The sequence below is a fragment of the Saimiri boliviensis genome, chromosome 19 (genome assembly GCF_048565385.1).
Source record: "Saimiri boliviensis isolate mSaiBol1 chromosome 19, mSaiBol1.pri, whole genome shotgun sequence".
NCBI lineage: Eukaryota > Metazoa > Chordata > Mammalia > Primates > Cebidae > Saimiri > Saimiri boliviensis.
Genome location: NC_133467.1, coordinates 41,291,054 through 41,306,777, shown reverse-complemented (window position 1 = coordinate 41,306,777; position 15,724 = coordinate 41,291,054). Strand labels below are relative to the sequence as shown.

The 15,724-nt window shown below is 49.1% G+C and overlaps 1 protein-coding gene across 4 annotated transcripts; it reads left to right on the top strand.

Moving 5' to 3' along the window:
* The first annotated feature begins 2 nt into the window (after positions 1–2).
* On the top strand, positions 3–14,768 carry BCL9 (BCL9 transcription coactivator). Of its 4 annotated transcripts, none has more exons than XM_010332311.3 (7): positions 3–87; positions 1,078–1,172; positions 2,646–2,835; positions 4,020–4,119; positions 7,328–9,569; positions 10,766–11,026; positions 12,372–14,768. In XM_010332311.3, the coding sequence occupies exons 1-7, from the start codon at positions 35–37 to the stop codon at positions 13,487–13,489; spliced, it is 4,059 nt and encodes a 1,352-aa protein (XP_010330613.1). In that variant the 5' UTR covers positions 3–34; the 3' UTR covers positions 13,490–14,768. The 4 variants fall into 4 exon arrangements, with proteins under 4 accessions (XP_010330613.1, XP_010330611.1, XP_003944438.1 ...); XM_010332309.3 differs by having other exon boundaries at positions 1,078–1,394; positions 12,408–14,768; XM_003944389.4 differs by having other exon boundaries at positions 1,078–1,394.
* The last annotated feature ends 956 nt before the right edge of the window (positions 14,769–15,724 follow it).

Sequence of the window (15,724 nt, the reverse complement as noted above, 5' to 3'; positions counted from 1 at the left end):
CCCGTCTGTGACTGCCAGCTCAGGATTTCAATCAATGCATTCCAGTAACCCTAAAGTGAGGAACTCTCCATCAGGAAACACACAGAGGTAAGGGATAGGGCCTCTTCCCGCAGCCCCTTGGGGATGCCGCAGGCACACCGTGAACACTCCCTGGTGAAACAGCCTGTTGAATTAGAAGCGAATGAAAACCCAAAGACGAAAGGGAGAGAAAATAGACTAGTAAATAGGAACGGAAGAGTAAGCAGGATACGGTGTAAGCCAAGCCCACAGAAGCGTTTGCCCCTGTTCCTCTTCTGTCCATCATTCCCTGACCTCTCCGCCCACTTCCCTGCCGAAGCGCAAACAAAAGGGCCGTGGAGAGACCAGCCAGTCCAATCTGCCCAGGTTGGCACGCGAGGAAACTGAGGCCCGGAATGGTGAAGGAGGCCTCACGTCTCAGAACTAAAACATTCCCAGGACTCCCGGCTGTGAGGCTTTTTCGTCTGTTTCACAGAACGCAAACTGTGACTTTAAAAGAATTTGATCCTCCCTCCCGGGGCAGCAGCGGTGGGTTTCCCAGCTTGGGTGTAATGCCGCTTGTTGGGAGGGATTAGCGTCCTGGAGGATTTCCCTAACCTGACGGTCCCCGGCTCCCGTGCTCTTCGGGACCTGCTTATATTTTCCGGCAGGGAAGTGAGGCTCTCCTACAGCTGTTCCTTGTCGTCAGCCCGGGGGTGGGTGGTATTTTGATCTTAACGATGCCTGTTTGTTTACTCTGAGCTAGTCTTAGTGTAAGAGTCACTTCTCTATGTACATAGAAACCGTTGTCCTTTATTGACAGAAGCCCTGGAGTTGGGTCCCCATGTGACTCTAGGGTTCCCGAGACCTGGCAGGCCGCTCTGCTGGATCCTCCTTTCTGTTGATAGCTCTGAGAGGGGAGCAGGGGTGGAGGGAGCAAGCAAGTGGCCGAGGCGAATCATGGGGTGGTATTGTAGTCCTAAGGGTCTCCTTGACCCCCAGTAGAAACCGCCTCTCCCTGATTGGTGCTGACCAGCTGTATCTGGTGTCTGATCTTCCTCTGTTATTCGTTTCTTTTAGTAGCCCTAAGTCAAAGCAGGAGGTGATGGTCCGTCCCCCTACAGTGATGTCCCCATCTGGAAACCCCCAGCTGGATTCCAAATTCTCCAATCAGGGTAAACAGGGGGGCTCAGCCAGCCAATCCCAGCCATCCCCCTGTGACTCCAAGAGTGGGGGCCACACCCCTAAAGCACTCCCTGGCCCAGGTGGGAGCATGGGGCTGAAGAATGGGGCTGGAAATGGTGCCAAGGGCAAGGGGAAAAGGGAGCGAAGTATTTCCGCCGACTCCTTTGATCAGAGAGATCCTGGGACTCCAAACGATGACTCTGACATTAAAGGTATGTCTATAAGATCTTTGAGACTCAGAGGGAAGGAGGTATCCCTGAGGGAAGATCTCTGACATTTGACAGAGGCCAGAGAGCCTAATACCAGACAAACGGGGAGAGTAGGTGTCCAATGCAGGCGTTCTCGCCACTGACGATGGAACTACTTCTTCTCATTTTGCTAACTGAAGAATAGCGTGGAACCTCCTGCTTGAGGCGTTCTTGCCCTCAAGGATGCAGTGGTTTAGGGGTGATGGCAGGATTATTTCCCAGGCCTCACCCTGTTCTTTTGCATGTTCTGACCTCCATGCTGTTTGTACTTCAGTTCCAAGCCAGTTGCTCTAGTTCGTCTGTGCCAGTGGCCCCCGCTGGGGTAGTTTTTCTGGTGTCCCGTTCTCTTCTCCATCAGAGTAATCCTCCCAGGCTTGGGTCTTGTGTGCTCTGGTTGCCGTTTTGCCAGACTTGCAGACACAAGAGGAAGCCTGGATAGCCCTGGCAGTGGTGCAGAGTCGTCACTGCTGATTTTAGTGTAGCAGGAATGAGTGGCTACCAGATGTGTAGAGATTTGGCAGACACCAAAATGGAGTGAGCCAGGGGAGGGTATGGGACCAACAGCTGGGGTTTTAGGCTTTTTTCCTCCTAGTGGAAGACCAAAAGTCTTCACCAGAGGCCAGAACGTGAAGTTAGTATTCAAGGAATACAAGTATGACTTTCCAACGCAAATTAGAAATGAAAACCTGGGTGACTGTCCCCCCCCACTTCCTCCCCTCTTCCCTCAAGGATTTGTGGCAGGCCTGCAGTGAATGCTAGCACTGTGCTGGGGTGGGGCATAGTCAGTGAGATCGATACAGCTGTTGACCTCAAAGATTTGAATGCACCTAAAAAGCTGATCGTTAAACAGTGACAGTAAAATATGATGAATGCTGAACGAAGTGAAGTTGCAAGGGCTGTGAGATCCACCATCATCTGTGGATCCATCCCCAGTTCAGTCTAGGAGGTTTCAAGAAAGTTACCAGGAAGTAGGGCCATGTATGCTAACATGTGAAGGAGGTGTAATAGAGAGGTAAGGACGTGGAGGAGGAGTGCTTTATGATTAGTCATTTCAGAGAGAAGAGCGTTTGAAATTTTATGAGTCGAAGAGGTTTCTTCTTAGCAAGGTGGTCCTTCCTTGAAATTCTCAAGGTGGGTTTGTGTTGTGATGCTATAAATGCTGGCAGAAGAAAGGAAATTGTATTCTTTCTATGACGAGTCTTTTTATTCTTTTAGAATGTAATTCTGCTGACCACATAAAGTCCCAGGATTCCCAGCACACACCACACTCGATGACCCCATCAAATGCTACAGCCCCCACGTCTTCCACACCCTCCCATGGCCAAACTACTGCCCCAGAGCCCACACCTGCTCAGAAGACTCCAGCCAAAGTAGTGTATGTGTTTTCTACTGAGATGGCCAATAAGTAAGTTGACGCTTGTGTCTCGCTGTTGGGCAGGGCTTGTCTGGGGACTTAAACAATAAGTTCTTATTGTCACTGCAGCTTGATAACTTGTTATCACCTGAAGTTAACAGGACAGAAAGAGATAAAACATAAAACCTCCCCAACACAAACTCCCCTGGAGGCAACCACTGATAAGACATCCTTTGCTTCCCTTTCAGAAATGTTTTGTGCTTATGCAACTATTATACATATAGACCTCATTTTTTTTGGAGATGGTATCTCTCTTACCCAGACTGGAGTGCGGTGGCAGACCTCGGCTCACTGCAGCCTCCACCTCATGGGTTCAAGTGATTCTTCTGCCTCAGCCTCCTGAGTAGCTGGGATTACAGGCACCTGTCACCACGCCCAGCTGATGTTTTGGGTTTTTTAGTGGAGACGGCACTTCACCATGTTGGCCAGGCTGGTCTCAAACGCCTGGCCTCAAATGATCTGCTTGCCTAGGCCCCCCAAAGTGCTGGGATTACAGACATGAGCCACCACACCCAGCCGTATATACCTTTTTTAAACACAGAAGAAACTGATTGCACGATACACACTCTTCTGCAACCTACTTACTATTAGTTTCTAAACACAAGTAATATATGTCCGTTCTAGAATAATTAGAAAATACAGCTAAAAATTAATATCTCTGGAATTCACAAAGCTGACCACTGTCAACATTTTCATATATAACTTTCTAGTGGATGGACGAAGCAATTGGTTTTTATTTGTCAAAATTGTGATTTTGCCCTGCACCTGTTTTCTGACCTGTTTTACTTAAGATAAAAAGTGAATGTTGATGGCCTTCAACGATCACTAGGTGTCGTGTGATTTCGTCTGCCCCTTCTTGGGTTGAGATTTTGAACTCAGACTCTATAAAACACCGACCATCGTGGATTGGTTTAACAAGAAAATCTTGGTTTTTGTTTTTTAATGTCTCTATTGGGATTTGTTAATGGCTATCTTTTAATTTTAGAAGTTTGATGGTAAATGGCAAACATACATAATGAAACATGTTTCTCTTCGTTGCTTCTTCAGCATTTCTGGTGGTGATTTATACTCTTTCCTCTTCCTTACGGGTTCAGTGTGGGGTTAAAGTGCTTTGGAATGACAGTTAGTGAAACAGAAGTGAGTTCTAGTGTGTGCCGTCTCTTCTGTCTTTGCAGAGCTGCAGAAGCTGTGTTGAAGGGCCAGGTTGAAACTATCGTCTCTTTCCACATCCAGAACATTTCTAACAGCAAGACAGAGAGAAGCACAGCCCCTCTGGTATTTCATTTCAGAAACTGAATAATGCTTTAATGATTCTCCAGTGACTGCAAAGGAGAGGAGGTGGTGAATTTAATTGATAGGAAGGTAGTCTTGATGGTATGAGCTACGTTCTTGGCATTTAACCTAATTCTGGCATCGTGGGGTGTTAGGCATATCGCACTATACTAGCCCTTTCTACGAGAAAGCTGAATTACTAGGGGGAGGAGCTGTACAGATGTCTTAGGTTTTCCTTCATGTGACCGTCTCGGGGAAGATCTAAATTCAGACCCTGTGTACAGAGCAGGGTTTGTTGTTGTTGTTTGTTGTTTTTTTTTTTTTTTTTTTTTTTTTGAGACGGAGTTTCGCTCTTGTTACCCAGGCTGGAGTGCAATGGCGCGATCTCGGTTCACCGCAACCTCTGTCTCCTGAGTTCAAGCAATTCTCCTGCCTCAGCCTCCTGAGTAGCTGGGATTACAGGCACGCGCCACCACGCCCAGCTAACTTTTTGTATTTTGAGTAGAGACGGGGTTTCACCATGTTGACCAGGATGGTCTCGATCTCTCGACCTCGTGATCCACCCGCCTCGGCCTCCCAAAGTGCTGGGATTACAGGCTTGAGCCACCGCGCCCGGCCCTGTTGTTTGTTTTTAAATAACACCCTTGAGCTAGTTGAATTACGAAGAAAGATCAGAGAAAAAAACAACAACTAAAACTTCCGGAGCACACAATGATTATCATAATCAGGGCCTCAGCGACTTTCAAAAATGATTCCTATTTATTTCAAAGTGATAAGACCATTGAACGCTTTTAATTGCTCGATACTTGGAAAACTGTAATGAATGTTAGACTGTGTTCTATCTGGATCTTAAGCACCTGCTCTAAACTCTTATCAGGAAAAGCATACAGTAGATGTTTTAATGCATGTAGTTTACGAAATTGATCCAAAAGGTATTTCTTCTGTCTAGCAATTGTAGAGCCATTGCACCAGATGCTATGGGGTGGTGGTGGGGTCGGGGGGTGCTAAAAGGTTCAAGACACAGTCCCTGCTTTCAGGGAACATAAATCTAATACTGGGATCCGTCTTAAACATGGGAAAAGTTAATTGACAATAAATTATCAAAGTGACAATTCGAGATCAAATAGGTGACATCTTTCCTATTTTGTTTATCAGAAAAGTCTCCATCTTTGTAGACGTAAGTAAGAGCTTAGGCCTTTCTAAACTTAGAAAAGGAATTGACATTGCCCATACGTCTTGACGACCCAAGGGTAGAAGATACATACAATTCTATTTAAAATGCTCAGCCGGGCGCGGTGGCTCACGCCTGTCATCCCAGCACTTTGGGAGGCCGAGGCGGGTGGATCACGAGGTCAAGAGATCGAGACCATCCTGGTCAACATGGTGAAACCCCGTCTCTACTAAAAATACTAGAAATTAGCTGGGCATGGTGGCGTGTGCCTGTAATCCCAGCTACTCAGGAGGCTGAGTCAGGAGAATTGCCTGAACCCAGGAGGCGGAGGTTGCGGTGAGCCGAGATCGCGCCATTGCACTCCAGCCTGGGTAACAAGAGCGAAACTCCGTCTCAAAAAAAAAAAAAAAAAAAAAATGCTCATTATCCTGGAACAGTGCCACTGAAACCAACCTTTTATTGACTTAATGGTAGTTCTTACTACGGTTATCACCTATACCTTCTCTGGAACTAAAATGAAATCAGGAAGGGAGTGAAGAAAGGAGTCAGGAATAATCCATTGTCCCACATCTAAATGTTTTCTGCTGTCATGGTTTCCTTATATGAAATCAGTACCCACCTGCAGCAAACAAAACCTGACCAACAAACCCAAACTTAAAATGGCACTGGAAGGAAAATCAAGGTGACCTCTACACTCCAGTTCGGAGTTGTGGACATGAAATAACACTTTTGACTGTGCAGAGTCATACAGGGTTCAGCCAGTTTTACCCACACAACTCGATACCTAGAGACAGAAGTGCCTGGATTCACACATTTATATATGTATTCCCAGAATGTAAGTACGCAAATATATGTTTTCATGTATATGCAATACAAATTGTTCATATGCAGAGATACACATAATTGCTTATTTACATATTTGCATACAGGTAAACATTCCAGAGAGTAGGTGAGGCGGTAAATAAGAGCCTTAAGGGTTTGGAAGTGCGGACTGGATTAAGTGAACAGGAAGGAGCAGATGAACACCAAAAAAAAAGGTCTGGAGAAAGGTCTGTGGGGAAAGGTCTCTGAGACAGAGTTTGTAGACCAAGCCCTCTGTTCTTCAGTGCCCTCTTACATCTTAGCAGTGCGACTGGTGTAGACGCGGAACGTAGGCAGCCTTCTCCCAAACATTCAGGGTGTGCATGTCACCTATTGCAGGTGTCTGCGCTTCAGCCTGGATTTAGTATAGCATTGGAGGCAATCTTCCAGCGAGTTAAAAAAAGGACAGTCTGCTGTCTATTGCAAAGAGCAGATCAAGAGACACCAGGAGTTAGATAGCCTCAGATTTCTCCCCAGAAGCTTCCTGCCTGCAGATTTTCTCACTACAGTGAATATACAAATTCTTATCAAACACGCAGTCAGTGATCACGAACCCAAAACAGAAACCGGAGATGTCAGGCCCCCTGGAAACTCCAGGAGGGGAGCGCCTCAGTAGTCACCCTGCCAGAGGAGACGCCGCCACGAGGCGCCGCCTTCCTGCTTCCCTGACTGGTGGATTACGGAGCTGCAAGTGACTTACGCTTTCTCTTTCACATGCCAGCGTCAGACCTTTTGATTGACAATGAGAAGTCTACATACCCGGTCGTACTTTCAGGGAAAAGAAAAAGGTGTTAGGTACAGCCTCCCACATACCGAGAGACGAATCTCTCTCTGAATCAGAAACACATAGTAGACATGTGATATCAAACCTGCTCCTCAAAATAGATCCTCAAATGTATTCCCTTTGGCAGAGTGGCTCTCCTCTGGCATACTTTTTAAGTTACTGCAACCTAATCTTCAGCAAGGGAAAGAGGATGCCATTTGACAGTAAGCTTAAAAAAAAAAAAAAAATCAAAATGTCTTCATGTCCAAAAGGGGGTTGTACATGAGCAGTTTCTACGGCTAGTGCCAGTGCAGATCTGTGTGACTGCGGACAGGTCCTTCATTGCATATCTTGCTCTTTTAATTGCCCTTCTGTTCAGTTTACCAATGATTTTTAAAATCTTTGTTTATCTTCAGAACACACAGATATCCGCCCTTCGGAACGATCCGAAACCTCTCCCGCAACAGCCCCCAGTTCCAGCCAACCAGGACCAGAATTCTTCCCAGAATGCCAGAGTGCAGCCAACACCACCCGTTCCGGCACCAGCACCCAAGCCTGCTGCACCCCTGCGTCCCCTGGACCGGGAGAGTCCTGGGGTAGAAAACAAACTGATTCCTTCCGTAGGAAGTCCTGCCAGCTCCACTCCACTGCCCCCAGATGGTACCGGGCCCAACTCAACGCCCAACAATCGGGCAGTGACCCCTGTCTCCCAGGGGAGCAATAGCTCTTCAGCAGATCCCAAAGCCCCTCCGCCTCCACCAGTGTCCAGTGGCGAGCCCCCGACCCTGGGAGAGAATCCCGACGGCCTGTCTCAGGAGCAGCTGGAGCACCGAGAGCGTTCCTTACAAACTCTCCGAGATATCCAGCGCATGCTTTTTCCTGATGAGAAAGAATTCGCAGGAGCACAAAGTGGGGGACCCCAGCAGAATCCCGGGGTATTAGATGGGCCTCAGAAAAAACCAGAAGGGCCGATACAGGCCATGATGGCTCAATCCCAAAGCCTAGGTAAGGGCCCTGGGCCCCGGACAGATGTGGGAGCTCCGTTTGGCCCTCAAGGACATAGAGATGTGCCCTTTTCTCCCGATGAAATGGTTCCACCTTCTATGAACTCCCAGTCTGGGACCATAGGACCCGACCACCTCGACCATATGACTCCCGAGCAGATCGCGTGGCTAAAACTGCAGCAGGAGTTTTACGAAGAGAAGAGGAGGAAGCAGGAACAAGTGGTTGTCCAGCAGTGTTCCCTCCAGGACATGATGGTCCATCAGCATGGGCCTCGGGGAGGGGTCCGAGGGCCGCCCCCTCCTTACCAGATGACCCCTAGTGAAGGCTGGGCACCCGGGGGTGCAGAGCCCTTTTCTGATGGTATCAACATGCCACATTCTCTGCCCCCGAGGGGCATGGCTCCCCACCCCAACATGCCAGGGGGCCAGCTGCGCCTCCCTGGATTTGCAGGCATGATCAACTCTGAAATGGAAGGGCCGAATGTCCCCAACCCTGCGGCTAGACCGGGTCTCTCTGGAGTCAGCTGGCCAGATGATGTGCCCAAAATCCCAGACGGTCGAAGTTTTCCTCCTGGCCAGGGCGTCTTCAGTGGTCCTGGCCGAGGGGAACGCTTCCCAAACCCCCAAGGATTGTCTGAAGAGATGTTTCAGCAGCAGCTGGCAGAGAAACAGCTGGGTCTCCCCCCAGGGATGACCATGGAAGGCATCAGGCCCAGCGTGGAGATGAACAGGATGATCCCAGGCTCCCAGCGCCACATGGAGCCTGGGAATAACCTCATTTTCCCTCGAATACCCGTTGAGGGCCCTCTGAGTCCTTCTAGGGGAGACTTTCCGAAAGGGATGCCCCCGCAGATGGGCCCTGGTCGGGAACTTGAGTTCGGGATGGTTCCTAGTGGGATGAAGGGAGATGGCAGTCTAACTGTCAACATGGGATCCAGCTCTCAGATGATACCTCAGAAGATGAGAGAGGCCGGGGCGGGCCCTGAGGAGATGCTGAAATTACGCCCGGGTAGCTCAGACATGCTGCCTGCTCAGCAGAAGATGGTGCCGCTGCCATTCGGTGAGCACCCGCAGCAGGAGTATGGCATGGGCCCCAGACCATTCCTCCCCATGTCTCAGGGTCCAGGCAGCAACAGTGGCTTGCGGAATCTCAGAGAACCAATTGGGCCCGACCAAAGGACTAACAGCCGGCTCAGTCACATGCCACCACTACCTCTCAACCCCCCCAGTAACCCCGCCAGCCTCAACACGGCGCCTTCAGTGCAGCGCGGCCTGGGGCGGAAGCCCTTGGATATATCTGTGGCAGGCAGCCAGGTGCACTCCCCAGGCATGAACCCTCTGAAGTCTCCCACGATGCACCAAGTCCAGTCACCGATGCTGGGCTCGCCCTCGGGGAACCTCAAGTCCCCCCAGACTCCGTCGCAGCTGGCAGGCATGCTGGCGGGCCCAGCTGCCGCTGCTTCCATTAAGTCCCCCCCCGTTTTGGGGTCTGCTGCTGCTTCACCTGTCCACCTCAAGTCTCCATCACTTCCTGCCCCATCACCTGGATGGACCTCTTCTCCAAAACCTCCCCTTCCAAGTCCTGGGATCCCTCCAAACCATAAAGCACCCCTCACCATGGCCTCCCCCGCCATGCTGGGGAACGTAGAGTCAGGTCAGTATGCTTGCATTCTCACGGTTGCAGCTCGTAGCTGGAGACCGCTGGAGCCCGATGCGGTTACTTTAAGGAAACCGGGGTTTGGGGTACCTAGCCGGAGGAGGCAGCCTTTGTTGAAATGGACGTTATCTGTGGCAAGGTGCATGATTAGGGCTTCCACGGGGTTATGCAGAAGTGTCCAATCTCAGCAGAAAATACGGATGTCAGATGGGATCGTTAAGAGAGGGGAAATGCGGAATATGTGTTGGGTTCAACCCAGAATAATTTACATTTGCACAGTGAGCACATGCAATAAAATGTCTTAACAGTGGATGAATGTGGCTTCTTTAAATACTGGACCCAGTGCAAGGGGCTTCCCTTGGATCGAGAGATTCTGGGTATAATCCTAAACAGAGAGAGGAAGCCGCTCTAAGACTCGGCGTGGTTCTCGTAAATATCCGTTGACCACAACAATCGTGACCACAATCTTCTCCTTGGTAGAACACTGTTTCCACAGAGCAGCTACCATTTAGGAGTATTTTCTTCCTGGGAGAGATTCTTGCTGATGATGATGGTTTTGTGAATGGGACGAGAGGTGGTCAGTGGTAGCGCCGAGATGTAAATACTAGGTCGGTGCTGTCTCCACCTGAGAAAGCCTAGGATCAGAGCAAGAGAGATTTAGCCTACCAAGCTAAAGCGTCTCTCTGTGGGGTAGCAGTTCGCTGAAGCAGTCCAGCGAAAAAGCCCCCTTGGACCTTTTTGGTTCAAACGTCTCGGTTGTGGACATTAAGAATATGTGTAGCGCGATGTCATTAGTACCTGGGGTTAGATCACTAGTCTGGCTTCGTGACACACTTAACACCTCAGTCGCTTTCTAAATGGTGATTGGCAAGAGATCCACTTATTGCACATTTTGCTCCGTGAAACGGTCGTCTGTACGCCGTCTTTTCCCCCAAGCTTGAACTCGTATTTCTAACGCGTTCCTGGTGTGTGTGTGCCTTCACATCTGCGGGTCTGTCGCCCCGTATCACGCCGCGGTCTCCCTCTGCACTCACACGGAGCTTGACTAGAAGATGGATGATTCGTGTCTGGGGTCTAATAACACTGTCCTGCTCATCTGTCTCATGCCTGGCCTTGCTAGTTCATCATCGGAGGGCCCGGTAGCCTTCGAAAGGAATCTAATGCCCTGCCCATTTTATTTTGCTTCCTTTCAGGTGGCCCCCCGCCTCCTGCAGCCAGCCAGCCTGCCTCTGTGACTATCCCTGGAAATCTTCCCTCTAGTACACCCTACACCATGCCTCCAGAGCCCACCCTGTCCCAGAACCCACTCTCTATCATGATGTCTCGAATGTCCAAGTTTGCAATGCCCAGTTCCACCCCGTTATACCATGATGCCATCAAGACTGTGGCCAGCTCAGATGACGACTCCCCTCCAGCTCGTTCTCCCAACTTGCCATCAATGAATAATATGCCAGGTAAGAAATCAGCAAGGCAGGCTGTGGAGTGAGTGCTAGACCCGAGAGAAACCTCTGGAAGCATTTTCTCAGTGGCTGTCCACCCGAAGTTCAACGGGTAGAAACAATGTTCCGTCTAAAGTGGTCTCGGCGGAATGGAAGTGTCTTGACTAGAGGAAGATAATTTTTCATTAGCTTGATTCCTTATTTGTCTGTAAGAAAGCAGGTTTCTTTATAGTTCTGATGCGTCTGTGTATCTGGATGGTTTTGAGGGCGGGTTGTTTTTGTTTGCTTTTTTCTCCTTTGGTCCTCCTGTAGCAATATTGAGAGCGGTTGCTTTTTAACAGGCTGATTGGAATGTCTTTAGTTCTCAAGTCTTTTTCCTGGAAGAGTAGCCTCAAACCACAAGCAGGCACAGGATTTCAGACAGCGGAAAGCCCCCGTTGCCTAGAGCAGCCTTTTTTTTTTTTTGAGGACTCGGGAGATGATAAAATCCTTCCCTTCCCTATGCATTCCGTTCACCTTTCATTCCTATACTCACCCCTCCCCTCGACCCCTGCCACCTGACTAAGGAACGTGCTCAGGATGGTGACAGTGATCAGCAGAGACCGTGACTTTTCAGCCATGAGTTTCTGATTCCAGTTCTATTCTGATTGTTACAAATACTATTGATTTATCAGGAACTCTAGTTGACCCCGTTAGTACAGGTTCCAGGGACAGCATAAGCCCTATACCACACTCAGTGGTAATTCCGCAGGGACCAAGTACTTCGATGTCCCAGAGACTGTACAGAATGTGTTACCTTCCGTTTCTATTAAAAGTTATTTCTTGAACATTTTATGTAATCTCGAGTTTTAAATGCTTTCTCTTTAAGGCACCGTAAAATCATGCCAAATGCCAATTGAAAAATGACCGGCTTAGTTTCTCTGTTACGATTTCCGATCATTAGAATTGTAGAACTGATTAATCCTCTGTCTCCAAAAGGATGTACTTAAGTCATTCAGGCAAATTGTTTTCTCCTGTGTTAAATGTCTCCAGTGAGGAAGATGAAACTCATTTGTGTGCTAATTTATAACTTTTCACACATGAGAATTTCTCCCTCGCTGTCCGCTACACACTCCTAAATCACAGTTTAAGACGCAATAATGTATGTCTTGTAGAGCTCTTGGTTTGTATGTCCCCAGATGTATTATGATCTTCCTCACGGCAGGGATCGTGTGTGGTATGTTTCCCCAGCATTGTACTATGCACATTGGATTCACAATGGTTTTTTTTTTTTTTTTTTTTTTTTTTTGGTTAATCTATTACAGTTTTTCTGAGTTGATTTTTGGTTAAGTTGATTCCTTTGGTATCTTTATTTTTCTAGGAATGGGCATTAATACACAGAATCCTCGAATTTCAGGTCCAAACCCCGTGGTTCCGATGCCAACCCTCAGCCCAATGGGAATGACCCAGCCACTTTCTCACTCCAATCAGATGCCCTCTCCAAATGCCATGGGACCCAACATACCTCCTCATGGGGTCCCAATGGGGCCTGGCTTGATGTCACACAATCCTATCATGGGGCATGGGTCCCAGGAGCCACCGATGGTACCTCAAGGACGGATGGGCTTCCCCCAGGGCTTCCCTCCAGTACAGTCTCCCCCACAGCAGGTTCCATTCCCTCACAATGGCCCCAGTGGGGGTCAGGGCAGCTTTCCAGGAGGGATGGGTTTCCCAGGAGAAGGCCCCCTTGGCCGCCCCAGCAACCTGCCCCAAAGTTCAGCAGATGCAGCACTTTGCAAGCCTGGAGGCCCCGGGGGTCCTGACTCCTTCACTGTCCTGGGGAACAGCATGCCTTCAGTGTTCACAGACCCAGAGCTGCAGGAGGTCATCCGACCTGGAGCCACCGGGATACCCGAGTTCGATCTCTCCCGCATTATTCCATCCGAGAAGCCCAGCCAGACGCTGCAGTATTTCCCTCGAGGGGAAGTCCCAGGCCGTAAACAGCCCCAGGGTCCTGGAGCTGGGTTTTCACACATGCAGGGGATGATGGGCGACCAAGCCCCCAGAATGGGACTAGTACTACCTGGCATGGGAGGTCCAGGGCCAGTGGGCACTCCGGACATCCCTCTTGGTACGGCTCCATCCATGCCAGGCCACAACCCCATGAGACCACCAGCCTTTCTCCAGCAAGGCATGATGGGACCTCACCATCGGATGATGTCACCAGCACAATCGACAATGCCCGGCCAGCCCACCCTGATGAGCAATCCAGCCGCTGCCGTGGGCATGATTCCTGGCAAGGATCGGGGGCCTGCTGGGCTCTACACCCACCCTGGGCCTGTGGGCTCTCCGGGGATGATGATGTCCATGCAAGGCATGATGGGACCCCAACAGAACATCATGATCCCCGCACAGATGAGGCCCCGGGGCATGGCTGCTGACGTGGGCATGGGTGGATTTGGCCAAGGACCTGGCAACCCAGGAAACATGATGTTTTAAGCTGCTAAGATTGGATGTGCCGATCCTTGTCAAGATGAGATTCCGGGTCCTGAGAGCTGCTTTGAGGGCGTTCCAGGAGAACTTAGCTGTTGCTCATGCCGTAGGAGAACAGAGACCCAAGGGCTGCTGTGGGGGAGGGGGGAACTCGAGAATGTATGGATTTACCTGAAAACAAATTATTCATTTAATCAACAGGTGTGGTTTTTTTAAGATTTATTTTTTAAAAATTATTTTTGTGGACTTGGGTATCCCATGATGGCACCTACTTTTGCGAATCTGTAGCCGCGCTTTGAGAATTGCCATCGGTCATGTGTTGCACCGTTCCCCGTGCGTTTACGTCCTTTGGACTGGCTTCTCCCAGGATTCTTTTCTGGTTTTGTTTGGGTCTTTTTTTGTTTTTGATGTGGGCTTTATTTTTGTGTGTACTGTACTATATTGTAAAAGGGATTTTAGCAGAGACTTTAGTCTTTGGGGCCACAGGAGAACAGGCATGCTGGGCTGTTTACTTGAGGTGGAGAATCCATCTTCAGACCTTTGGACTGTTTTCTTTCCACGCCAGTGTACAGACAAACCAAACTATGACCTCAGAGCAGAGTATTAATGAAAAGCACAAAAAAAAAAAAAAAGGAACTAAGTTCAGCGAGGGGTGGGGGGCGGGGGGAGATTTTTCTTTTTAAAAATAATGACGCTTAGGACGTTCGTTTCCAGTTGAAGTGCTCTTCAGCACCGTCTGTCCCCGCACACGCCGACCCACTGGCACACTTCTGTTTTCTCTCCCTGTTGCTGTGTCTCCTCACTTCGGTGTTTCCTTCCCTTGCGCCCCCCCCCCCACCGCTGGTGACCCTCTGCTTCCCCCTCTTTCCCTTTGGCAGCTGCAATACACAGTGTTATTTTGGGGAAATAAATCTAGCAAAGCCTCGCCTTGCGTGCCGAGCGCCCTCCCGGCTCTGGGAGGGAAAAGGTCTGTCCTTGGGATGCTCTCGGATCTTCTTCCCTTCCTCCGTTCTCTTCCCCATCGTCCCCTTCCCGGCCCACCTTCTTTTCTGTTCTCCTTTTATTAGGAGTTCCCGAGTGAATTTTTTTATTAACGTGGGAGTGGAACAGATGCTAAAAGCTGTCCAGGATTTTGTTTCTGTTTGTTTTTAAAGTTTGTGGTTCCTCGCCTCTCCTCCCCCCTCCCATGCGTAAGACGTTCTGTGTAACCTCCATTAAATTTGGTACAAAACCACTCGCCAGAGCTGTGGTGTCAGAAAAATAAAATATATTGTTTCTTACAAAACGGAACTGTCTTTTCTGATCATTTGGATTCCTGATAGTTTAGTACTGGGCATACCGGTTACCATGTGACCCAGAAGCGTGGACTCTTTGTATGGGAGTTGATCGATAACGTGATGGTTAGGGAAAGCCAGTGAAAGGACCTTCTCAAATAAAGCATATTCCATGCTGTTAAGGACTAACTCCTCATGTTATCCTGTGCCGTTCCTGTCTCAGTCATGAAATCCCAGTTACAGCAACTGTGATCCCATTGCTGAACTTTACCTCTAGGGCAATTAATGGGCTTTATTAGGAATGTTTGTGAGAACCAATTTAGTGGTGTGAAGTAATTAAAAGGCCAAAGGTTGTATGTTTAGTTATTTGAATAAGCTATGAGCTGTCCCTGGGTCTCGTTAAGGTCGAATATTCATTACTATACCTGCAAATTATGGGTTTCCACAGTCTGGGGGTTTCTATGGTCCTTTCCGCCTTCCCACCTCCTCACCCACCTCGGCTAACCCTGCTCAGTTGTTTTTTGTGCGCTGTTCCATTTCCTGCCACACGCATCTTCAGCACATCGGTGTGTATCCTGCAAGGTATGTATCTAATGGGAGTCGCTGTTGTGCTGCTGTGCAGTTGTTTCTGTTCTGGTGTGTGTATTTCTTTTGAGTTGTTGTAGGTGTTTTTAGCTCAGTGAGTGGGCGTCTGTGTGCGTGTTTGTTCTTAGGTGAGAGAATCTAAGCGCGGAGCAGCAGGTGCACACTCATCCGCAGACAGACCTGTGCAAACTGGGCTCCGCTGGTGTTTCGCAGTCTGAGCTTTTCTCTCTGACAATTGTTTCGGAGAGCCGGTCTCTCTCTCTTTTCAGCAGCACTGTCTTCTCAGTAACACAGGTGCCCCAGACAACAGAAAATGTGGAGATGAACATTTGAGTACCTACTCCACCAGTCACCTCCGCGCACTTATATCTCGCTGATTTTT